At 28.4% G+C, this 25,310-nt stretch overlaps 3 protein-coding genes across 3 annotated transcripts; 2 read left to right on the top strand and 1 right to left on the bottom strand.

Moving 5' to 3' along the window:
- The first annotated feature begins 178 nt into the window (after nucleotides 1-178).
- Nucleotides 179-11,668, top strand: LOC100163741 (matrix metalloproteinase-17). Its single transcript, XM_029489385.1, has 8 exons — nucleotides 179-361; nucleotides 512-636; nucleotides 735-890; nucleotides 1,946-2,214; nucleotides 6,233-6,386; nucleotides 8,989-9,130; nucleotides 10,147-10,268; nucleotides 11,013-11,668. Exons 2-8 carry the CDS (start codon nucleotides 561-563, stop codon nucleotides 11,126-11,128), a joined length of 1,035 nt encoding a protein of 344 aa, XP_029345245.1. The 5' UTR covers nucleotides 179-361; nucleotides 512-560; the 3' UTR covers nucleotides 11,129-11,668.
- A 643-nt stretch (nucleotides 11,669-12,311) lies between these two features.
- Nucleotides 12,312-13,534, bottom strand: LOC100569008 (essential MCU regulator, mitochondrial). Its single transcript, XM_003244166.3, has one exon. It carries the CDS (start codon nucleotides 13,366-13,368, stop codon nucleotides 13,117-13,119), a length of 252 nt encoding a protein of 83 aa, XP_003244214.1. The 5' UTR covers nucleotides 13,369-13,534; the 3' UTR covers nucleotides 12,312-13,116.
- A 246-nt stretch (nucleotides 13,535-13,780) lies between these two features.
- LOC100158907 (clustered mitochondria protein homolog) lies at nucleotides 13,781-24,900 on the top strand. The gene is made up of 23 exons (XM_003244165.4): nucleotides 13,781-14,083; nucleotides 15,448-15,806; nucleotides 15,872-16,033; nucleotides 16,357-16,498; nucleotides 16,566-16,696; nucleotides 17,331-17,467; nucleotides 17,527-17,756; nucleotides 17,869-18,005; nucleotides 18,078-18,272; nucleotides 18,348-18,560; nucleotides 18,641-18,815; nucleotides 18,881-18,986; nucleotides 19,070-19,175; nucleotides 19,235-19,394; nucleotides 19,453-19,661; nucleotides 20,069-20,275; nucleotides 20,331-20,638; nucleotides 20,731-20,860; nucleotides 20,918-21,190; nucleotides 21,252-21,377; nucleotides 21,478-21,693; nucleotides 21,764-21,972; nucleotides 24,516-24,900. Exons 1-23 carry the CDS (start codon nucleotides 14,026-14,028, stop codon nucleotides 24,613-24,615), a joined length of 4,089 nt encoding a protein of 1,362 aa, XP_003244213.1. The 5' UTR covers nucleotides 13,781-14,025; the 3' UTR covers nucleotides 24,616-24,900.
- Nucleotides 24,901-25,310: the final 410 nt, after the last annotated feature.

The raw sequence follows: 25,310 nt of genomic DNA, 5'->3' as shown, positions 1-25,310 counted from the left end.
AGTACTTTATATTTGTTTTTATAATTTTATCATGATTCACAAGTATTATTATTCGGAGAAGAAAGAAATATATATTTGTGGACTTTATTAGATTTAATTCTTCAATAATTTCGTTGTAGCAATATTAAAATCAGTATTATCAAATAATATTATCAATATTATATCTTTTTATTCTATTACTGTTTTATATTTAATCTAGCATATCCAATTTTACCCCAAAATTATCACGTGCTGGTATAACCAATGAAATTCAAAGAGCATTTACAAAGTGGAGTCGGTATAGTCAAATCACTTTTTCAGAAGTATATAATGCTAATGCAGATATCTTGATTTCATTTGGTGTTTCCAATCACGGAGATCAGTAAGTGTGATTTAGAGTAAAGTATAAACCTATATAGTATAATATAGACGATAATTAACAAACAATTTATATTATTTAAAATAAAATATAAATAAAAATAAATGGACAGTTGTATGACGTCCTAACTTTTTAAAAATTTAAATATGTTAGGTTTCCATTTGATGGTCCTGGTAATGTCCTTGCACATGCATTTTATCCAATGGAACTAGGATTTTTAGGCGGAGATATACATTTTGACGATAGTGAAGACTGGACATTAGACAACTCTTACAATGGTATATAGTATATTAGTATTAACCCTATTGACTATTTAAAATATAAAACAATGTTATAAGAATTACCAACTTATACTCATGTGTTTATTATATTATAGGTGTTGATTTCTATTCTGTGGCTATTCATGAAATGGGCCACAGTTTAGGATTGGGACATTCGTCAGAACCTAATTCCATTATGAATCCCTATTACACAGGTCCACAACCTCAAGATATTGGATATGACGATATATTAGGAATGCATTCATTGTATAGTAAGTATATTTTTAAACACTATCTGTTTGTTTTTAATTCTTTGTTGGACGTATAGAGTTGTTTTTAATTTATTTAATGATTTTTTTTTTTTGATTAAATCTACGGTGACACTGGCCATATTGATTGATAATTATAATTTATAATGATGTACAAATTAAAATAATAAAAATCTTAAATACTAGGTAGTTGAAAATACAATATGAGAGTAATGTTAAATCATGATGAGAAGATTACCGGTGATGATTAATATTGAGTTGGGGTCCTGGTTAGTGGTTGAGTACTTCCGTGAATGATTCCGGAAGCATAGTATTTTCTCTGATCTGGGAGTATATACAACATTCAGTAAAAATATATATTTGATGTCAATGTGGTATATATTGGGGTGTTCTCTTTAGCCATTAGGAAGCCGCGTGTAATTTTTATATATGGGCCGATTCTAAGTATTATTACACAAATTAAGTCTTGAAAGGCAATGGTGGCAATGGTGGAGCTAGAACAACTATTACGTAAAATATTCCAAAAATTACTTGGGTTGCTTTGAATTTGAGATTCAGTACGAAATAGGTAATTCTTGTGGCATTTTGTTGACATATATTTAATCCAAGCACGCAGTTCGCAGTTGAGAGAATACTAAATAATCCTGTAGATTGTGTGATACCTTTAAAGCAGCATATTGTGCTCGTTTTTTAGTTAACACCAAAGTTTAACACAGATAATCAAGTTTCATTGTAGGCCGAATCACTCAAATGTTTGTAATGTGTTAAATTCCTGCTACTATTTTTGTCATTTCGTAAACATTATGTCCCTGCACTGGCTTATAAGAGTGAAATTTCTATTCTACGCCAGCGATGAAACGAGTATAAAGATATTTTTCAGACTGGAATGTTTTTATGGGTTTCTCATTTGAATTAATGTACGATTGGTGTAATAAAACATAATTTATATATGTTTAGCAATAAATGGCATATGATAGATACCTATTATATATTTATATTATAAAAACTTGTAAAAATAATAATAATAATAAAAATAATAAATAATAATTGAATTTTAGTTTCTAGAACTTTGCCCGAAGATCATGTGCATTTTTTACCAAGTACTATTCAACCACAGCTGAGTCCGAGAGTACCTAACAAACCACATGTACATTGGTCTTCATTTAGCCATGAAACATGTACAGATGATAACATAGTAACACTAGAGTCAGTGACTACTTATAAGCCTGAAGTCTCAACTCGTAAAAATAATAATATAGATGAATGCCAAGGTAATTTCGATGCTATTTCATGTTTCCGTGGAGAAATTTTCGTGTTTAAATACAGCGTAAGTTTACATTACCTTTAATTTAATAACGGCTCGTGTACGGTGTACAAAATAATTGTACAAAATAATATTTCCAATGTAGTGATCGATTTAATCTATTAAGGGGATTGCAAACCGACAATTATTTAACTGAAATCGGTATGATTGACAAAAATTTCATACAAATTAATTTATCTTAAACCGTGCAAATGAGCATAAATTGTTCAGCGTTCGTGACTTTGACTTGTACCACACTCGCGGAAGCGCTCCGCTATTTTATTTACACGCAGTCATAAATGCTAATGATCACTTACTACGCACACATTAATATGACCCATATCCACATGCATACAATTTTAAAGTTGCCATTTTGAGCTCCTTAAAAACTGCCCATTTGCAATTCCTTAAGTAGAATTTACCCATCATTAACTCTTAATTATTGTATACAAATAGATATGTATAATTGTAAATTGTACCTACGGATGAATCCAGTGGGGTAGCTGCAGCCCCCCCTGAAATGTTAAAAAAATTTAAAAATTATTTTAATGGTCTTTGATATAGTCACCCAAAAAGTCTTAAATTGTATTTGAAATATTTAAAAATGTACTACAAGTATTAACACTTTTCAGCTATCTAAAGTGTTAGAGTTGTATTAAATATCAAAGTGATCTAACCCTCCATAAATTATGATACAGTAATTATAAAATTTTATGAGATACATAATGGAGCCACATGGATACATGTAGGAAGACAATTTAAATTTTAGATTCTGAGCGGAGGAAGGAAGCTACAAGCTTACAATGGTGTTTATAAATTTCTACTAGGAGTGTTTTGATTTCAACATATAATACCTTATCTTTTAGCAAATGGGATCAAGGGGGTACCTACTTTAGAAAATAAAATATTCATTATGATCATTGCGCGCGGCAGTTAAAGTAGTGTTGTGTGCATTCGTATAAACATAAAACTATACATATTCGAAGGATAAAACTTCTTAAATAATGATTTCCTCGATTTTTTTTTTGCATCATCGTTCCTAACTCATTGAAATCCGTAAATTAAAAAAAAAAAAAACAAAACCAATGTTGGGTAGCTAAAGTGAATTTGTTCTTATTTTTAAATTTGTCAAATTGTTATATTAGAAAAGTAGATAAAAAAAAGTTTGTCCAAATAATAATACAGGTGCTCTGTTAATCTACAAAAAAAAGTTACATCCATGCCATATAGTTTTGCATTAGACTTAATTTTATGATAATGTGAATAAATTCGAATGACGTCTATAAATAATTTTAAAACCGTTAGTAAAATGCAAATATCTACTATATAGACTAAAATTTAATATAAACGCTGGCTATCATCTGTGATCTGTTTCGATACCTTGAGGTTATTTTGGGAGCGTCTAGTTGCTATACTCCGGCCCACGAGAGTCCATATGTCAGAACGCGTCCGTCACTGCGCATCGGCACGTTGCCGAATAGTGGGAATGGCATCATGGTGGGAGAAAACAGACGTCACGTATTATTATATGAATGCGCGGTTTACGTATGGACTCTCGTGGGCCGGAGTATAGTAGCATGGAGCTATGTACTCTCCTGATGTCAAGTGGGGCTATCCCGGCTGTATTAAGTACGCTGGGAATAGGGCTGGAGCGATATGCTCCGGTGGCAAGCCTTAGCCCAGTGTGGTGTACAGTATCGATAATTTTTAGTGCTGATGTCTTAGCGTTTATAAATAGGAAAGAATTATATTCGAGCTTGGATAGAATTAGTGTTTTATATATTTGTAATAAACTAGAGGAGTGGCTTCCCAGTTCCCCATGAATTGTGTGCTAGAGATTTTAGGGTGTTCATTCTTCTAAGCGATTCTTTTCGTATGGACTTGAGGTGCGGTATTCATCTGTTTCTTGAATCAAACAGCTAGTACTCCTAATATTTTGATGAAGTTTTTTTAGTAACTTTGTTGTTATTACCTAGTAACTGTAACTTATACGACAAGGTAGCCTTGGTTACCAAAAAGTTAGACCGTCATTAAATTCAAATTTAACATATACATGCTACTGTCATAAGCCACTATTTTGTAACTCCATTTTTTGTCATAATTGAGGTTTTTCAGGTCTCTAGATATTTTATTAATTCTCTATCGATTTCTGTACCTAATAAAAATTACGAGTTTTGTCATTAAAAATCACAGTATATATCCTATTGTTGCGTATTACAATGGTGTTTATTTATTTATTTATTTTTTTTAAATCCTGTATACAAAATTTCTACCAGAAGAAGTGCTTCGATTTAAACATATAGTACCTTATCTTTTAGCAAATTGGATCGAGATGGTACTTTAAAGAGGTCATTTTTCAATTGTATTAATAGTTATTTAATGCCACTGGAAAAATCACCAAAAAATTACGAAAAAACGCTAAAAATGGATTTTAATTTCTAACACTTTGTTTATCACCATAGAAACGAATAAAAAATTATAATATAATATTAATTGAACTTACAACTTATTTAAATATCTAAAATTTAAAAAACATCAATTTTTTAAACACATTGATATAGCAATGATATCTGATTATCTGAAGACATTCCGCATTAACTCTAAATAAAAGTGTAGGTACCTTGTACCTGCTTACTGATTTTCGTCCTCTGATTCATTTAAGCCTATTGGGAATATGGGATAAGTCCATTAAACCCATACAAATTTATGAAAAATTCTTTTACTTTTGTACTCAATAGTGTCTTAAAAATTATAATAATACACCATATTTTTAATGTTTTAAAAATTATTATTTTTGCTCTGCGGTCTAGTTAATAATTATTATTTAGTGTCAAATACTGTCTTGTTTCTTGAAAAACTATGTTTATTGGAGTTATATTGTCATATAGCTTATGACGGCAGCATGGACTTAAACGTTAATACAAACAAATTGTGACTACCTAGTACCAAACATTCATATTAATATTTCCTGGAAAATATTATAATTTTCTAAATACATTCAGGGGCGGCTCCAGGGGGGGGGGGGGGTAGGGGCCGCCCCCCAGCCCCGTATTTATAAAAAATGTATATATTGTTAACAAAAAATGCATATTAAATTATTATAATATTGTCATATGGACTATATGGGCCATAGAGGTATGACGGTGTATACGATGTACCTGCTGGGTAAATGGACTAAAAATAGACGACTTGAATTTGTGTTGTAAAAATTGTTGTTTTCTTTTTGTTATAAGATTTTGTGAAATTATAACTTGCCCCCCCCCTCCCCCTAACCAAGGCTCTGGAACCGCCACTGAATACATTGTGCAAGGTAATTATAATTATAATTTATACTTTATAGGCATTTGAAATATTCGACTTTTTCTTTAATTTACGTTATTAAAATTTAATTCAAAATCTTGAAAATGTAATGAGAGGTTCACCATTATAAGTTGTTCTAGCACCATTTAAAAACATAAATGTATTTTTTTTATATTTATAAATTTATGATAATATAAATTATAAATTATATCTTAAATGATTTAATGTTAGAAAATCAGCCACATCAAATCATTTTACCACCACTGGTATCGAGAGTTGAAACATGTCGTTTCGTCAAACACAATAAAAAACTGCTTGAACATATTTGTAATGTCAGACGTCGGTAGTTTTTCTCTGCCGACTGTCAGTATTTTGCTTGTTAGTTGATATCTACCACAGTTGGTCGATCTATCTTATATACAGATATCAGTGCTAATTAATAATAATTAATATTGTTTAATTTATGTAAATGTATAAGTAAATGCAACATACAATATATTCAATAAAAAATATTAGACGATAGAAATAAACTCTTTTATTTGACTAGGTTCATATTTAATAAACATCTCAATTTAATACACATTGTAAAATCAATACATAATTCATTATTCCGCTCAGAATCTACAATATTTAAAAACCTAGACATTTAAACCTATAAAGGTTTAAGCTATTTTTATAATCTATATAAATGAGTAATTAATAATTTAAATGTTTTTACATTAAATGTATTCATAACATTAAGCTATTATGGAGGTTAAACAATCCTGGATCCATACAACCGCGTTATCCGGTACAATTATTAAGGTTCTTTCAAGTATTAGCAGATTCCAGCCAGGCTATTGTCAAAATTGATGCAGCATACGAAAGGCCGGACTCTAATATTGTTTTGTTTCATGGTAGGTAAAGATTAAATATTTATATCTCTATAGAGACTCTCTCTATCAATTAGTAATATATATTATATTCTTCACAGTAACACTGTGCTGTATTTGAGGGAAGGGGATTTGGGTGTCATCGTATCCCCCATGATAATTTATTTTTAAAAACTGGCAAACCACATTTATGTACTTATTCAAATGTAAATATTATTATTTATAGTAGTAGCTTTATAGTAGGTACTTTAGTATACTATAGTAGATATATCTTATAGAAATAATACAAAAAACCCTATGCTAGCTGTACATGATAGGTACCTAATAAATAATGTTATTTCGTACTAATCACAATATTATTACTATCAGTATTCACTATTGCACAAATATATTGAAATACATTATATGGAATTGTATTATTGTGGTATAAATATAAATATATAATAATACATATTTCAATCCCCCTAACCAACAAGACAACAAACATGACCAAATTACGACACGGCCCCAACCACTGCGTGGGTTTATTTGACTCTCAGAAGCATCCCATCTTTCAACCAAGTTGTCATCCTTCTATGTCCAACTTTAGATTGTTCCAATTATTCCAATTAAAACCACCTACTGGCTCAAATATTCAACATCCTTTTTTATGGTATATCTTCCCAGAGTATTCTTGGTCTTCCCAAATAGACAGAGAGCTATACTGACGGTTTTACCTCACCCATTTTAGCTCACTTGATTTTTGTTTAGTCTAAAGAATCGGGCCTCCTAAACACAATAAAAAAAATCGACAGAAGTATAGAGACCGGCTTGGGGGAGTCTCCAAAACTAAAAACCAACCGATCTTAGTGCGTCTGCTATTCTGCCACCAACACCAATTGATTCTAGATTATTTAAGGATGTTATAAAAAAATTGGCTGACAAAAATGTGGACGAGTAACGGAATCTAACCTAACTTATAAACATTTCAATCAAACTCGCCGCGGAATTTTATGAGCTAAAAATGTTTATATGTTTGAGTCCAAAATTTTGTCTACCGATTTTTTATATAAAATCTATCAAGGTATTGAAATTATTCTACTGTTTTAAATTCATACGTATCTATACTGCTCTATTTTTATCGACTTACAAAACAGTAGATCTCGTTTTCTAAAAACCATATACCAAAACCTAACCTAACCTACTAAGTTTTTTTTTCATTTAGGTAATTAGGTAAATGTATAATCGGATAGTCATACTTATATTTCTTCTTTATAAATCTACTGAATGTCTAAATAATATATTCAATCTGTCTTGGGATTCTTCCATAATTACTATAGTCTGTAATATGAATATCTGAACGTCCTACCCGCTATATATAGCACCAATTTTATCTCTCTAATGATCTTTTCCAAAAACCATATTGAACAAAATACTATTGATAGTAAATCGTCTTGTCTTAACCATGATTTCACTGTAACAGTGCCAGTTCTTGTGTTTCCCACTTATACCCTCACCAAAGTCTCTATGACACTGATGTATAGGTAAGATTCACCAGGTAGGTATTGTAGGAAATGAAATTCTTTCAGAATATTCAACAGTGAACAGACTTTTGTTATGGATACTTCATAGGCGTACGCAGCCCTCTTGTTCAGGGTATGCAGAAGCAGTGGCGGATCCAAGAGGAGGGGGGGCAAAAGGGACATTCTCCCCCCAATTAGCCTTAGTTTCCCATTGTTAACAGTGTTTAGCCAATTTTGTACTTTTTCCTCCCCCCCCCCCCAAATTAAGCATTGGATTACCACAGGCACCCCCTGAAAGTTATTTTAAGAATGTAAAATTCTGATAAAATATATACACAATACACAAATAGTTTCGAGTTTAAACATAATAATATGTACACTCCTGGGCCGCACTATAATTAGTAATTATTTTTCTTGCGCACAAAAATTTTTTTTCTAAAAACGATTTTTGCCGCTCAAAGAGCTTCAGGGTATGCAGCTGCATACCCTGCATACCCCCTGCGCACGCCTATGAGATACTTTATTATATATTTATATTGTATGCTTTTCTAAAGTCCATGAAAAGTGTACGAATTTCCTTATTATAAGACATCAAGTTATTTGATACAATTGTCTAATTAAAACATTTATTCTATCTAAAACATTGTTAAAAAACTACAAACACCCTTTATATGCAACATTAAGTCAGCATTTAATATAACCTCCAGTAAAGATATACGTATCAAAATGTTCATAGTTGAAAACCAAACACATACAATTAGGTACCTAGTTGCATTGCATTTAGATAAATAGTTTATAGTGTTATCTATATAGTTTACGTAGAGTTAATGTTATAACGTTTAATGTAAGATACGGATTACCCGATTACGGATACCTATATTCAATTAAAATAGTTATCTGGAGTAACAAAGAAGCTAGGTACCATTTTTATTTTTATTTTTTAAAGATTAAAATCTAAAATAATATATAAAATATCATAGAACATAATGTTCTATACTTCTATGAAAATATTACGTAGGTACCCATATTTGCTTTAGTATAAGTCTATTCTTGTTTAAAATTTTATGGAAAAAATATGTATAATTATATGTTAATTAATTTTAATACGTTTTAAAATATTTCAGGTAATAGTTATTATGTATTCAATGGAAATCATTTAATAGAAAATAGTCCAAGACCTATTATGGATTATGGATTTCCACATTTTGTTGATAGAGTTGATGCAGTTATGATGTATGGAGTACCACCAATAACTTATCTTTTTAGGTAAATTTTCAAGTGTAAATATAATATGTTTAGTAAAAATTGATCCCAGTAAATCCTTCATCAAAAAGTTGATCCTTTGATATTTCGTGGAGGCGTATGCAGAATGACTAACAGGCTGAAGACCCCCCCCCCCCTTCATTTCCCTAGGGCCTCCCAAGCTGTATTTCTAAACAATTTTACACTGTTAAGAACAAAATTACAAAAAAAAATCATAGAAATTTTCTGAAAATTATGACTTCCCCTCACCTCTAACCATGTCACTGGAGCTGCCCCTGTGTAATACTATTACAAATTGTAAACCCTAAATAAATTTAAGCTGTTGTGTCAAAAATTTTTAACTACCTAAGTTAATAAAAAAACTTTTTAAAGTTTGAAAATCAATATTAATATAAAAACAATTTGAGTAACAATAATTCATTTTTAAAACAACATCCTTCACATTATGACATTATGACTTATGAGATATTAATCTTAAGATGACGCCTCACCCGCATATGTTGTCTCCGTCTTACAATTTACAAGTGCGTAACATAGCAAATTGTACGCTCAGCAGAACACTTGTAGCTCTGTTAGTTTAAAAATTAGAGTGAATTGACCTCTTATAAAATCTAATGGTAAGATTATTATCTAGACAACCTTATGGGCTTTTAATTATATTTTAATTTTAAAGCGAGTTATGAGTATTTTAAGATGTACAAACAATTTACAATTTTAAAATACTCGTAGGTAACTATTAACTCGCTTTAAAATATAATAAAAAGCCCATGAGGTAGTTTAACCTTTACATTTTATAAGAGGTCAATTCACTCATATTTTTAAGCTAACGGAGTTATACGTGTTCTGCTGAGTATACAATTTGCTATGTTATGCACGAAGATAACATAATATGCGGGCATGCGGCGTATGGCCATACGGGTGAGGCGTCCTCTTAAATTATTCTTCACATTATGACTTATGAAACATTAATCTTAAATTATTATTTTAATATTAATGTTATATTAAATTTATTTTTTAAGTGGGGAATACTTTTGGATGTATGATGATCAACATAAATTGTTATTACAAAGGCATAGATCAATTAAAGAACATTTCAAAGGTGTAAGAACTCCAATAGACGATGTTCTCACGTGGAAATCTGGTAAATAATTTTATATATTATAAATTTTTTTGTCCACTAGATTCTTGAACTAGGTATTTATTATAGTCACTACAGTTTATTTAATTTTTAGTATTAATATTATTACCAATATTGGGTACTCTATAGTACCATGGCTTCAGGCTTCTATAATATTGTAATAATTGTGATTAGTTGCGCTAGGGTTCTTTAAAAACTTTTATCAGAGCCTTAGTAGGGCTACATCTCAATTATAAATGATATTAGAAATTTTGATACCGTAATATGAATACCGTATAATATGAATAAGCAGTGGGAACACTGAAACAATTTATAGGGCGGGGAATCATATTTGTGACTGACCATACTGACCAAACAACAATACAACCCTGTTTAAAATTTGGAAATAAATAAATTGTAATAAGAAAATTAGTCTTTAAATATTATGTAATTGACAACCATGTTCAAATGCTGAATATCAAACAAGTGGTTTCGTTTATTATTTACTGCTGCTGCTGCTGCCACTCTGCCAGAGTGAATAGACAATTTCCGGAACATATTATATTATGTATATTACTTATATATATTTCCAATATAAGTATAACTATTGTCTATTTCTAAATGAAGATATTGGTTGTTAAATCATAAATAGCATCATAATGGTAACAGAAAATTTTCTCATTTCCGACATTATCATATATATGTATTATGTATCCATTTTTAAATGAATATAAGTATAATATAACATAATATAAATAACTTTTATAGGAGATACATATTTCTTTACTGGAAATCAGTATTGGAAGTTTGATCATAATCATAATAAAACAGAAGATGGATATCCAAAAAATGCTGCAGAATTTTTACTTGGATGTAATTCTTAATGTATAGTTTTATTATAAACATTATACATTTGTAACTTATTAATAAGCATATATAAATAAATTGTACAGATTTACATAAAGGACAAGTGTTTAAAAAATAAGAAAACTACCAATGTATATACTTTAATTTAATAACTATTTACAATATATATTTACATTATGAGGTATGTACATACATATATTATATGTAAATAATTTAACTAGATCGTAATACCTATATTATATTATGTATAGTGGTTTGAACTTAATGTATATCTATTAATAATAATAAATAATAATTATTACGCCGTATTTAAAATTAGGCCGTCAACTTTTTTATGGCCGGTTAAAATCCTAAAACCGAGTTTGCTGATACCTTGCCTTTCCAGCGTTGGCACTAACATTTATTTTGATATGTAATTAAAATTACCAAAAAATGCTTTAAAATTTTAAGAGAAAATACATTATATTTATGAAAACAAACATTAGTATTATAATAGTTGAAAATGCTGAAATTTCTATGTTGCTGTTTTATAAAATATAAAGAAATATGCTGTCAAATTTTGTATTTAATTTTACCATTCTCAAAAGAAATTTATAACTAACCCTAATTATGTATATAAATATATAATATATCTTTGTTACTACCCTTTGGTTTTTGCTCCCAACCAAAGGGGGTCGGCCACTCTTCTCAGTTCTCTTACATCTCCATAAGGCTTTGTCTCCTGCCTCTTCTTTACTCACACTACCAGTGGCATATTTACGGGGGGTTGGTGATCAAGGGGATCAATCTTCCCCCCCCCCCCCCATAGACAGTATAAAATATACTTTTCCGAGTACTAAGGTTTCAAACTTTAAAGGCGGGGCTACTGGATAAAATCATATCCCTCCCCAAGACAAAAATCTAAATATGCCACTGGACACCACCTATTATCATTTCATAATTCATTCCTATTCTGTCGATTGATCTCTTCTCTTTTTTCATTATTTATTTCCATAACCACTCATATTGCATTTAAGTTACATCTCTTCATAACATAACCAAACTATCTTAAACTTTTCTCCCTCATTTTGTGGCACACCTGTATACACTAATCCTAATGGATTGATTTCTCCACACCTCATCTTCGCTATACTAACTGTCAATTCCATTTTACTATCTATTATTACATCATTAATGTACCATTTTCATTTATAAACTCGCTTTGTTACTAATAGACTGTTACAAGTCTTCGTTTAATCAGAAAAATATAATAATGCTTACAACACATATGTATTATATCTATATGCTATATAGTTAAATCTATTCATTCATCACTTCAGTACAACTTATCCAACATAGTATTTGGAATAAGAATATAATATAAACTATGTTCAAGGATATTAAAATGTAATTACACCATTCAATGTTCATTGGTGTTTGAATAATCAAATGCAACTGTATATTAGTAGAAGCATGTATTTTATATTGTTATCACACAATAAAATTGAGAACTTATTGGAGTAATGTATTACAAAAGATTTATATAACCATATAACTAAAAATCTAAACTCTAAAGATATTAAAATAAGAAAATGTATACAAATTATTAAAGTACCTAATTCTGATTTGTGATAGAATATAGATTATAATCTATATAAACTGATTAAGAATTATCTTCAATATATTTTTTCTTTCTTCAAATTTTATTAAGTAATGATAGTATACTTAGACATAGCCGCATAGGCACACTACAATAATAAATCACAAACATTTTTTACATACAATTAATAATACAAATATTTAAATGACTAGATTTATAGTAAAACATTTGTAGCTTATACCTCACTATAATTATATTATATTGTATACCTTCAATGAAAACTACAAATAATTTATTGGGAGTAGTTGTTAACACAATCAAATAGTTTAATAACATTAAGGCAGGAGAGTAACATAAGAGCAAGGTAAAAATGTGAGTAACAATCATCTGGAGAAAAAATCCAAAGTGTAATAATATCTTATATTTTTAATCGTCGTCGTCGTCGTCATCTGATGGAACGAACAATTCATTTTCCTCTAGAAAATTAGCCATGTATTTACTTATGGTGGCTCCAATTAGTAACCCTGGCACAACTGTAAAAATTATACCCACTAGCCCAAATGGAATTTTTTGTGGTTCAGGCAATAATGCTCCAGTAGATGATGTGGTGGCTGTACGTACATAATATGGTCGCATAATTCTTGTCATTTTCAAGAAACTTGAAATCTTGGTTTTCATTTTTGTTTTTAGTGTAACAACAGATACAATTAATATATTAATTTAATGAAATTTCAGGAATACCACCAGATAAGTACTTCAGAAGTTTATATTGACAAATTGTCAAATAAAAAACAATATAGAGAAAAAATGAAATATATCAACTGATCTTTAACCGTGTTATTACTTATTATCAGCTAGAGGTCCATATTCCGTAGCCCATGATAATATTATATGGTAATCATATGGGAAATTTGAAAATATATGATAAAACCAAAAGATGATAAAGATAAACTTTATAAATATATACATATACTGGTATATAGGTTTTGATAAGGATGACTGAACATCGGGGATAAAAAATACTTTCTGTGTATTTGCCTACACTGATCCGGTTAAAAGTTACCATTTCTCCTGACCACTTCTACAAATTAATTTGTCTTCATTTTCTTGATTCTTCTTGTAAAATATCATCACGATGTTTTTAATTTTTATAGTCACGTTTTAAAAAATATTTATATTTTAAACTAAAATTATTTAAATTCTTGATTTATTTTATTTTATGTTATTGTCTATTATATTTTGTTGGTGCATTTGTTATAAACTTATAGAGCTGGGTAAATTTTCCCGGCCGTGTAATTTTTTTTAATTTTTAGAGAAGATCAGAAGCCATTTGCAATGACTCTAGAAGTCAAGGAGGGAAACTTGACTAATTCAAACAATCAGCAATTAAATGGTATGTATAATAATAAGTAGGTTTTACACTAATACTAAAATCTAAATTACAAAAGTGTATAATATCAATTAATTGATAGTTTTATATCTATGTTGTATTCTTAGCTTATAATGTTAGCTAATGTTGTATAATATGGTTAGGTACTATTAAAATTTAAAAAATATATTTTTTATTTAGGTCGAACTGTAGGTAAGTACATTTTTGCATTATCAATTAAAAATAATGTGTTAATTAAATTAAAATGCTGTAATCATGCACCTATAATATATTATATATATATTGATGATATGTTATAGGTACCTACCTATTTGTATTTCATTAAATTATTATTTAATACTGTTAGTGGTGTTTATAAGTTATAATATTTTAAATTTTAAATTTATAAACTTATAAATCTTTCTGAATCCCCCTTTTAATAACTATCAATTAATGTCACTGCAATGAATAGTACCTAGGTAGGTACTAGATAAATATTTCTAAATACCTATATTTATTACCTTGGAACAGTTGTGTATTGGGCGTATGCCGTAAACTAACTTCTCTATTTTTTTTTCTTTAAGCATATACTCTAAATGGATTATGATATGCAGATGTATGGTGTATACCTATTAAAAATTTTAGTGATAAGACGAAATATTCTATAATTATTTGTATTTTTAAATTTTCAAATTATATTTAACAGATATTAGATATCAAATGATAATCAAAAATAATTTTGGGAATCAAAGATATTTTATTTACCATTAACTATATTAATATATTACTAGGTACTTTACTTAACTGCATTTTTTATACGTTTTCTGAATTTAAGTTTCCACAAATTTAAAGTGCCATCTAATTGTCACTCCTTTCCTATTATGTTTTCGTAATTTTTATTTGGATAATTACTTCAATAGATATCTACAAAAGACAGTCTTCAAAAGCATTAAGTACTTATATCTGATTGTGATAATAAGGGCTGCAAGAAAATGATTATTTTAAGTGAAACGAGACTTAATGATAAGGGTTTTACCTTTGTTACCTATACTTGTGTGAAAAAGGTGTTACCATAAAAATGTATACTTTTAGCAATTTACCACTTCCTTGGAATTTTTATTAAAATAAAATTTAAATATACATTTATCGAGATCTAAGTTCCATAATAGTATAGTTAAAAAGTAATAACTGGGTTATATTTATGACAATTTATTGGTTTTTCATTTACATTTTTTGAACTTTAAATACTAGTAACGTATAGTGCAGTCTTGCATGGTATCTAAAATATGAAAATTGTACCTATGTAAATGTAACATAATATTAAACTTCAAGTATATCAATTTAATTATGATTATAACTTATTAAATAATAAGTATGTTATATTTCAGGAAATATAGAAATGGTTTGTGATGATCATAAAACACCAACTGTAGATCATGTTATTAATGGAATCAGTAGTCAAGAAGTTAATTCTGAAAGTACTACTGCTGTTGATCATGTAGATGTTGTCAACAATAATGAATCCCATAAAATTGGGAAAAAGCAATCAAAGAAAAATACCAAAAAAGAAAAAGATGTAGATAAAATTATTACGAATGCAAACATAAATGATATTTCTCATAGCGATGATAGTTCTGAGGAAAATACAGATAATGATAAAAAACAAGGTACTGAGATAATCTTCATTCAAGATCTCGGATTTAATGTCAAAATAGTTTGTCCTGGAACTGAAGGTTTTGAAATTCAAGTAGGTTAAATAAAATACAAATTATTCAATGTAAACGTGATTATCATATGTATAATCTAATGTAGGTATCTAGCATGGAATTGGTTCAAGAGATTCACCAATTATTGATGGACCGTGAGGACACATGTCACCGTACTTGTTTTTCGTTACAGTTAAACGGAGTAACATTGGATAATTTTTCAGAATTGAAAACTATAGATGGACTTAAAGAAGGATCTATTATTAAGGTATGTTTCAGTGTTAGATAGTTTCCCGTCCTGTATAACTTAGTTTGTGGGTACAATATAAGTCTGTAGTTCATATAGTTCATGAACACAGCTCTATAATTAAAAATATTTGGGCGCTAAACGCTTGTGTTCAATATTAGGAACATTATATCATAATAATGCTAAGAATCGGTAACAATATAATAATAGATCACCCTAAGCTACCTTCAATGCAGTCTTAATTAATTATTTGCCAAACATCTATTTTTAACTAAAGGAACTTAAAATATTTTTTAATTTTCTGAAAAAACTTGATAATTTTAATTTTTCTATAATATTTGTAGGTTGTTGAAGAACCGTACACAATGCGTGAAGCTAGAATTCATGTTCGTCATGTTAGAGACATATTAAAATCATTAGAAATGGCAGATGCTTATAATGGTGTTGATTGTAATTCATTATCATTTTTAAATGTTGTTACTCAAGGTGATAAGTTTAATATGAATTTTATTTTCCTTAATGGTAGTTATATAAACTGTGTTTTTAAAAATAGAAAAGAAAAAAACTCGGTCTGAAAGTGTTGACTGTACTCCTCCAGACTATATAATGCCAAACAATAAAGATCGACCTTTACTTCCTCTGCATCCAACATCAAAAGACTTAAAAGGACCTCTGTGTATCAAGGTAACAATTATATTTCATATCTTAACTATAATATTTATGCTGTACTTAAAGAAATATTTGTATTTTGTTTAATGTAAAAATATTTTTCATTTTAGATTCTGTTTGAAGCAAAACAATTTTGAAGGGTTTTAATATAATTTCAAACCTCTTTCCTCTCTTGCACTTCCTTATACCTACCACACCATCTTAAATTAAATTAGTTCAGGACCTCCTCAACATTTAACAAAAATGAATAAAACAATTAAACTGCCTAGATTTATTAAATAGGGTCTCCCCTTCAATTATGCCGTCCAGTCCACCTATATACTTGTGCTTATTGCACAAACTATTACAGTTTATATATATATTCTTGTTTGTTCTACATATTAAGTCACATTTTCAATATTTGTTTTTTACTCAATAGCTTTGATTGTTAGGAATATTTTTTATTTTCTTAGTAATTTCCCTATTATTTTCTAATTTAAAGTGTAAAATGTTAAGTGCTGCTTTATTCAAGCTTTTCTCAGAATTATTAATCCTTCCTTTCAACATTAGTTCTATCAAATAGAACACAAAATAACATCAATACTACCAATATAATAAAATATATATTTTGTCAACCAGTGAAAATACATAATATAATTTATGATCTTAGGTGCTTACTACTTCTGCGTGGAATCCGCCTCCTGGTTTTCGAAAAATGCACGGAGATTTGATGTATATGTATGTTATTACATTAGAAGATAAACATTTTCACATTACTGCTTGTACTAAAGGATTTTTCATTAACCAGTAATTATAAATTGTATTTATTTATTTTTATTTTTTATTATAATTTGTATTATGATTAGGTCTACAAACGAAGAATTTAATCCTAAACCCGCTGCTCCAAATCATTTATGTCACTCTTTAATTGAATTGTTAAGTCAAGTAAGTCCAGCTTTCAAACGGAATTTTGCAGCATTGCAAAAAAAGAGAACTGCTCGTCATCCTTTTGAACGTGTTGCAACACCTTATCAAGTATACAGTTGGGCTTCTCCATTACTTGAACATACTTTAGATGCCATCAGAGCTGAAGACAGTTAGTATTATTTTAGTTTTTTTTTATGTTATTTAGAAATTTCATGTTTAAACAAAATCAAATTATATGCGTGCTAAAAAAAATATAAATTTCATTATTTTGTGTATTTTAGCATTTTCATCAAAACTTGGATATGAAGAACATATCCCAGGTCAAACCCGAGATTGGAATGAAGAATTACAAACAACTAGAGAACTTCCCCGTAAAAATCTTCCAGAACGTTTATTAAGAGAAAGAGCCATTTTCAAAGTTTGTATAAACAATATTTAAGTCTTTTAAAATGTATGTGCAAATGTTGAATTAAATACTTGCATTTTACAGGTGCACGGTGATTTTGTAGCTGCTGCTACCCGAGGTGCTATGGCAGTAATTGATGGTAATGTAATGGCTATTAATCCTGGTGAAGAAGCAAAAATGCAAATGTTTATATGGAATAATATTTTTTTCTCTCTGGGTTTTGATGTTAGAGATCATTATAAGGAATTAGGAGGAGATGCTGCTGCTTTTGTTGCTCCTGTATGTATTTAATTATTATCCTTTTATTTTAACTTAAATTATAGTATCTAATTTTTAAATGTCATACTATTTTAGCGAAATGATTTACAAGGAGTGCGAGTATATAGTGCAGTAGACTTGCCTGGATTATACACATTGGGGACAGTAGTTGTTGATTATAGAGGGTACAGAGTTACAGCTCAATCTATCATTCCCGGTATTTTGGAAAGAGAACAAGAACAATCTGTTGTGTATGGATCTGTGGATTTTGGTAAAACTGTGACTACCAACACAAAATATATTGAACTGGTATGTGATCATTCGTTTTATTAAATATACCTCTAAGAAATATATAATATATATTAAATTCTACAATACGCTTATTGTAGCTTAGTCAAGCAGCTCAGCAGTTAAAAATAATGCCACATAAAGTTATCAGTGAAAAAAGTGAAGAAATTGAATTATGTTCTTCTGTAGAGTGTAAAGGTATTATTGGAAATGATAGCCGTTATTATATCTTGGATCTACTTAGAACTTTTCCTCCAGATGTTAATTTCCTGTTACGTAAGTTTTATTTAAACATGCTTTAAATTAAATTAATTTAATAATAATTTAATTCCTGGCCATAGTTGATGAAGATATACTTAGCAAAGAAGTAAAATCTTTGGGATTTCCTATTCAACATAGACATAAACTATGTTGTCTCAGACAGGAGTTGATTGATTCATTTATTGAGTAAGAATTTTAATACTTTAAGCAAAATTATATTCTATTTTAGATCTATCTAATTAAATATTATAATTATATTTTTTTTATAGAACACGTTATATGATGTTTATTAAATATGCAGCATTCCATTTACAGCATTTAAACTTATGGAAAAACCAAAAAAATGTAGACAGCATTACTGATAACAATGCACTGGTATGTTGGAATTGCACTTAAATTGATTTAATCTATGTATTACTTAATTTATTTATTAGATTAAAGAAAAAAAAATGCAAAACATCGATGAAAATAGTAAAAATGAAATAGCTGATGTTAAAATAAATGAAAATAAAGTGAATGAAAATACATCAGAAGAATCATTAGAGACTAAAAAAAAAATTGTGGAAACAATTACTGAAAGCGCTGTAAAAGATAGTATGTTATTATTTTTTAATTTAAATTCCTAGTTCCTTTATTTTTAATTTTGTAATAGGTGATGATAATAGCACAAAAGAAGTTGTTAAAAAAGCTGCTCAAAAAGTCGGCTCACTGAAAGAAACAGAATTTGATATAAGATTCAATCCAGATGTGTTTTCGCCAGGTGTAAAGCATTTTAACTCTGAATCAGATCAATTTAAATTAGAAAAACAATTAGTTGTAGATGCAGCTGAATATCTACTGTTATCACAAATTCCATTGTTTGTATGTTTGTATGATTTATTTATTTGATACTAATTATTGAAGGTCTTCTATCTTATTGTAAATATTCCTATCATATTTTGAGTATTTTTTTTTAAACAAATACAATTTATATAGTTAGAATTGTTGGATTAAAAATATAATTTGTTTATAGATATTGTACTGAGAATTTATATTCTATATAAGTTTTGAAACCTTTTCAAATTTCTAGTTTAAATATTATGAATTATGATTAAATATTGGTTATATTTTAACAAGGTCTAAAAATTATTTTTGAGGACCTTTTCTATTTAGTATTAAATATTTATTATATTTAAATATTGTATTTAGAACTGTATCTGTAAATAAAAGTCAAAAACCAACTGTACTGATGTAATATACTGAAAAAAGTATAAAATATATTCTTATAGATTAGAGACTGCATGGATCATTCTTCTGCTCCAATGGATGGACAAATATTATCTGAAAATTTACATACAAGAGGTATCAATATTCGTTATTTGGGGAAAATAGCTGAAAAACTTTCAAAAATCAAACAACTTGAATATTTGTACAGTATAACTGTTGCAGAATTAATTACTAGAGCAGCAAAACATATATTTAATACATACATACAAGTAATATAAATTATATATACATTATTTTATATACTTACTATATTTAATTTTTTAGTCAGCAGAATTGATGAGTCTAGCAAATGCAGTTAGTCATTTTTTGAACTGTTTTCTGTCATCCTGTTCAACACCACATCCTCAAAATACATTAGACGATGTTAAACCAATCAAAAAACGCAACAAACGTAAAGGTCGATTAAACAGATTACTAACAGTAGATAATAAAGATTGGGCTAATCTTACTCGGCATGCTCTATGGTCTCAAATTCGAGCAGAAGTAAAATCATATTATGCTTGGGAATTGGTTTCTGAAACTATTGAATCTATTTGTGAACATTATGGTACTCAAAAAATATCATTATTGAGGTATATATTATTTACATAAAGTTTTTTATAGGATTTTTTATTTGTGTTTGTTATTTATGACTTGGTAAGAATATTTGCTTTTCTTCTAATAGGTCATTTTGTTTAAAAACTGGAATTCAGATACTGTTGAGAGAATATTCATTTGATTCTAAAAATCGGTTTACATTCTTTGAAGAAGATATTGTGAATATGTTTCCTGTTGTTAAACATATTAACCCTAGGGTAAAATAAAATAGGTTTATTCCATTTCCTTTTTATAATTAATGTTGATTCTTACAGGCAACCGATGCATTTAATTTTTATACTACTGGCCAAACAAAAATTCAACAAGGGCTTTTGAAAGAAGGATACGATTTAATTATGGAAGCTTTGACTCTATTAAATAATGTATATGGTGCAATGCATCCTGAAATTGCTCAATGTTTACGAATGCTTGCTAGGTTAAGTTATATAATGGGTGATTACGGTGAAGCCATGGCATATCAACAGAAAGCTGTATTTATGTCAGAACGAGTTAATGGAATTGATCATCCTTATACCATAACAGAATATGTAATATGAGAAAAAAATTTTTCTTGGATATTATAAAATATGTTGTTTTATTTAATTTCAGATTCATTTAGCTTTGTATTGTTATGCAAATAATCAAATAACTACCGCTTTAAAGTTATTGTATCGAGCTCGTTATTTAGCTGTTTTGATTTGTGGAGAAAACCACCCTGAAATCGCTCTATTAGATGTATGTATATCTGAGATTATTTGAACTCAAAATATTTATTTATATTCTATATAATGTATATATTATTTATTCTCTATTTTTTTTATACATATATTTATAGAGTAATATTAGTCTGATATTACATGCAGTTCAAGAATATGATCTTTCGTTGAGATTTTTAGAGAAAGCGTTAGCTTTAAATATTAAATTTTATGGTCCTAAATCATTAAAAGTAGCAGTGAGTTATCATCTAGTTGCCCGCACTCAAAGTTGTATGGGAGATTTTCGTTCAGCGTTGAGCAATGAAAGAGAAACTTATGCAATTTATAAACAACAGGTTATATCAACTAATATATCAATGAATTAATATTAACAAGTAATTTAAATTAATATATTTTATTTTAAAGTTTGGTGAAAAACATGAAAAAACACAGGAATCATCAGATTGTTTGAAACACCTAACACATCAGGCAGTAGTATTACAAAAAAAAATGAATGAAATCTATACAGGCAAAACTGGTGCTACATTACCTCCAATACAAATCCATCCACCATCTATGGGCAGTGTATTAGATATGCTCAATGTCATCAATGGCATTTTGTATGTACAAATTAGGTATGTTAGTAATATTTAATCTTAAATATTTATTAATAATTTAGTAAACTTGGTCCTAACCTTAAACCAATAAATACTTTTTTATGTGATCCTAATGTTTCTTTTTTATTAGTTTTTTTATTTGACTAGTAAAAATTGGGATAAGTTTGGGGGCCATTCGTCCCAGATTATGTATAATTTTCAAAACTTTTTGAACTATGGATGGACATTTAAAATCTTGATACCTAATTGTTTAATTCTTTCTATAAATGTTGAAAACTTGTTTTTAAGTCAAAAATGTGTATATAATATGAGGTAGGCTTTTTACTTAATTATTATTGGAACTATTAAAAAAAAAATAGGTGGGTAAGTGGATATCGCTCTGCTGTACAATAGGTTACAAGTGGGTCACTGTATAATGGATAGTATTAAATTTGAATTCAATGATATAATATCACTGTATAAGAAAAACGATTCTGAGCGGAGACGGTTTGTCAGTCTAGGTATTAAAAGAAAATTGACCTATAATAGGTATCAATAATAAATTCCAAATTAATCATATCACAATATCCATTAGGTAACGTGTTATACATCAACAACAAACTGTGGTACTATCATATATATATAATAGTATAGTTTAGAAGTTTTTAGTACCCACAAATAATATTATACAATCACAACAAAATAACTAAAATAGTTATTCTAGGTTTTTTAATATGTAATTTCGTCCAAATTTGAACTTCAAATGCTTATAAAAAATAATTGTGCCTATGTATTTTTAATATTTTTCAACTGCTATTGTAACAATGTATCAGGAGCCTTGTATTAATTTTTTACACTTTTTGGCCCAATAGATAAAACTTTATTTATATTTATAAAAAAAAAAAAAAACTAAAAAAATTGAAAAATTACAATGTCCGTAAACAGTTCAAAAAGAGTCAAATTATTTTGAAAATTTTATCGTATATAGAAAATGCTAATATAAACATTCAGTGAAATTTTCAAGCTTCTATAGTCACTCGTTTTTTAATTACAACAAAATAAGAAAATTGTTACGTAAGAAATCGAGTGAATATCAAATGTTGTAAAAATATGAATTTCAAACGCTCATAAACATTTCATTTGAGTTTCTTATAGACATTTTTTTTTTTTGAAAAAGGTAGATTATCCTTTAAGGAATCTTGTATAACATTTTAAAATCTTAGTTGTAAAAAGAAAAATTTTTACGAATTATTTACTCAAAATAATTTGCTAATTTTCGTGATTTTTCCATATTTTGTCATTTTTTGAACTTAAATGCTAAAAAAAAAACTGTGACTAAGGATTTTTAATATTTTTCAAATTTCATTGTACCAATATAGTAGGAGCCTTGTATTAAATTGTCAAGTATTTTTACTCAAAAAATAAAGTTTTATTGACATTCATAGAAAAAAAAAACTAATTAAATTGGAAACTGAAATTGTCCGTAAACAGCTCAAAACAAATCAAAATATTTTTGTAAAAATTTCATGTATCTACAGTCATTCGTTTTAAAGTTACACCAAAAACCAAAATCGATTTTCTCGAAAACAGCTTTTGCGTAAAAATTCCCGTTTTTCCTTAATTTTTCTTTTGTTTTTCAAGGCGCTTTTGAAAACTATTGGAAAAATTTTACTTTTGACCCCCCCAAAGTACCAATTAGATTCACTTTCCTATCAGAAAAGATACTGTTGAAGAAAATCCAAGCACTTTTACTGTCCTAAAAGGTGATGACAGACAAAAAAAAAAACACACATCATTGTAAAACCAATACATTCATCGTTCCACTCAGAATCTAAAATAGCGTAGCCACAATAATTTGTTGTGAGTGTAGTACAAGTTTAGAACTTTTGCTTTAACTCTACAAACATCTCAAAGCGTTCCATTATTTTTTAAATTATTACACGACGAGATTTTTAAATTAATTAAGACTGATTTTTAGGTATATCCATTAAGTTTTTTTTCCAAAAATGTTATTAAAATTTAGTTTTAAATGGAAATACAAGGTTTGTGATCCCCATAAATTATCTTTATAATAATTCAAATATATTGAAAATACATAGGAACAATATATTATGGTAGACAGAGTGGCCGAGCGGACTAAGGCGTCGGTTGTAACGCGCACCGTTGCCGATTCGAAACCCAGCCACGGGTGGCACTTCTCTTCTGGCAGTACTGTGTCTGGGGAGAGAGCTGCCATCCCCCACCTGGGCATAGCAGTTACCTATGGGTGCCCAATAGAAAATTCTGCCGAACTAATAAAAAACAAACACACTTGTTTAAACCTACAGTACCCTCCCCCACAGTTAAAAACCACTCAATGGACTAAGTTGCCGTGAGTTTATTAACAAAAAAAAAATATATTATCTGTGTAGACTTGAAGATTGCTGGCATTACCTATATTATTAACTATCGTACTAACCATTAAATATCTATTCAATTCATTGTATAATGATGGTTTTTCCTAATAATTATACAGCACTTTATTTAATTTTTATAAGTTAAATAATATTTTTTTTATTTAAATTTATATTAACTATTTTTAGTCAACAAGACTTAGAAAATTTCAAAGCAGAGGTTGAAAAACGTTCGGAAACATTAGACTTGGTAAAACCATCAACAGAGCAACAAGAATGCACCAGTTGAGTATTTCCGAAACATGTAGTAAGTTTGTCTAATGCTTTCAGTGGTTTATCGATTGCTGTAAGACAACTTAAGTAGTCATTTTGATGCTCATTTTTATTTTGTATTGTTTATTTAGTTAATAAGTTCTTCTGTTTTGTTACTGGATTTATAATACATCATTATACATTCTTAATTTATATATTTATATATATACACACACTGTAGTGCCATTTATCTAGTCTCTTTTAGTTCATATTTATTTAGTTATTATAATCATGAAAAGTTTTAATAATATGTTTGTGCGAGTATGTAATTAATTATTACCAACTTTGTATTCATACATAAATATACATATAGAACTGAGAACATGAGCTACTGGAATAAAATAAAATAAACTACTTATTTTATGATTTTTATTAACTAATTAATGTAATAAAAGTTGAATGTTTTAACTACTTTATAATATTAGTTGATGTATCCAAAAGATATTAATAATACCAGAGCTCGTGAAGTTTAAATTCCTATTTCCTAGTAGCAGTTAAGTATAAAATGAATTATCATATTTGTGTTATTTAAACCATCACGTACAAAAATATTAGACTAAAGGAATAAAATAGCAATAATTTGTATTAAATCGTTTCTTATGTTAAAATCTAAATAGCAAAAAACAAATTTAATCTGTATCTTTTTGTTATATTTATATATATAATATGTGT

The sequence above is a fragment of the Acyrthosiphon pisum genome, chromosome A2 (assembly GCF_005508785.2).
Source record: "Acyrthosiphon pisum isolate AL4f chromosome A2, pea_aphid_22Mar2018_4r6ur, whole genome shotgun sequence".
NCBI lineage: Eukaryota > Metazoa > Arthropoda > Insecta > Hemiptera > Aphididae > Acyrthosiphon > Acyrthosiphon pisum.
This window is presented reverse-complemented; position numbering and strand designations above follow the sequence as displayed.

Coding starts and splice junctions, on each gene's coding strand:
- LOC100158907 (XM_003244165.4), top strand. CDS start 14,026: ATGACTCTAGAAGTCAAGGAGGGAAACTTGACTAATTCAAACAATCAG. Junction 17,757..17,868: donor TGCCATCAGAGCTGAAGACA/GTTAGTATTATT, acceptor TGTGTATTTTAG/CATTTTCATCAAAACTTGGA. Junction 20,639..20,730: donor CAAAAAATATCATTATTGAG/GTATATATTATT, acceptor TTCTTCTAATAG/GTCATTTTGTTTAAAAACTG.
- LOC100163741 (XM_029489385.1), top strand. CDS start 561: ATGGAACTAGGATTTTTAGGCGGAGATATACATTTTGACGATAGTGAA. Junction 637..734: donor ATTAGACAACTCTTACAATG/GTATATAGTATA, acceptor ATTATATTATAG/GTGTTGATTTCTATTCTGTG. Junction 9,131..10,146: donor CCAATAACTTATCTTTTTAG/GTAAATTTTCAA, acceptor TTATTTTTTAAG/TGGGGAATACTTTTGGATGT.
- LOC100569008 (XM_003244166.3), bottom strand. CDS start 13,368: ATGAAAACCAAGATTTCAAGTTTCTTGAAAATGACAAGAATTATGCGA.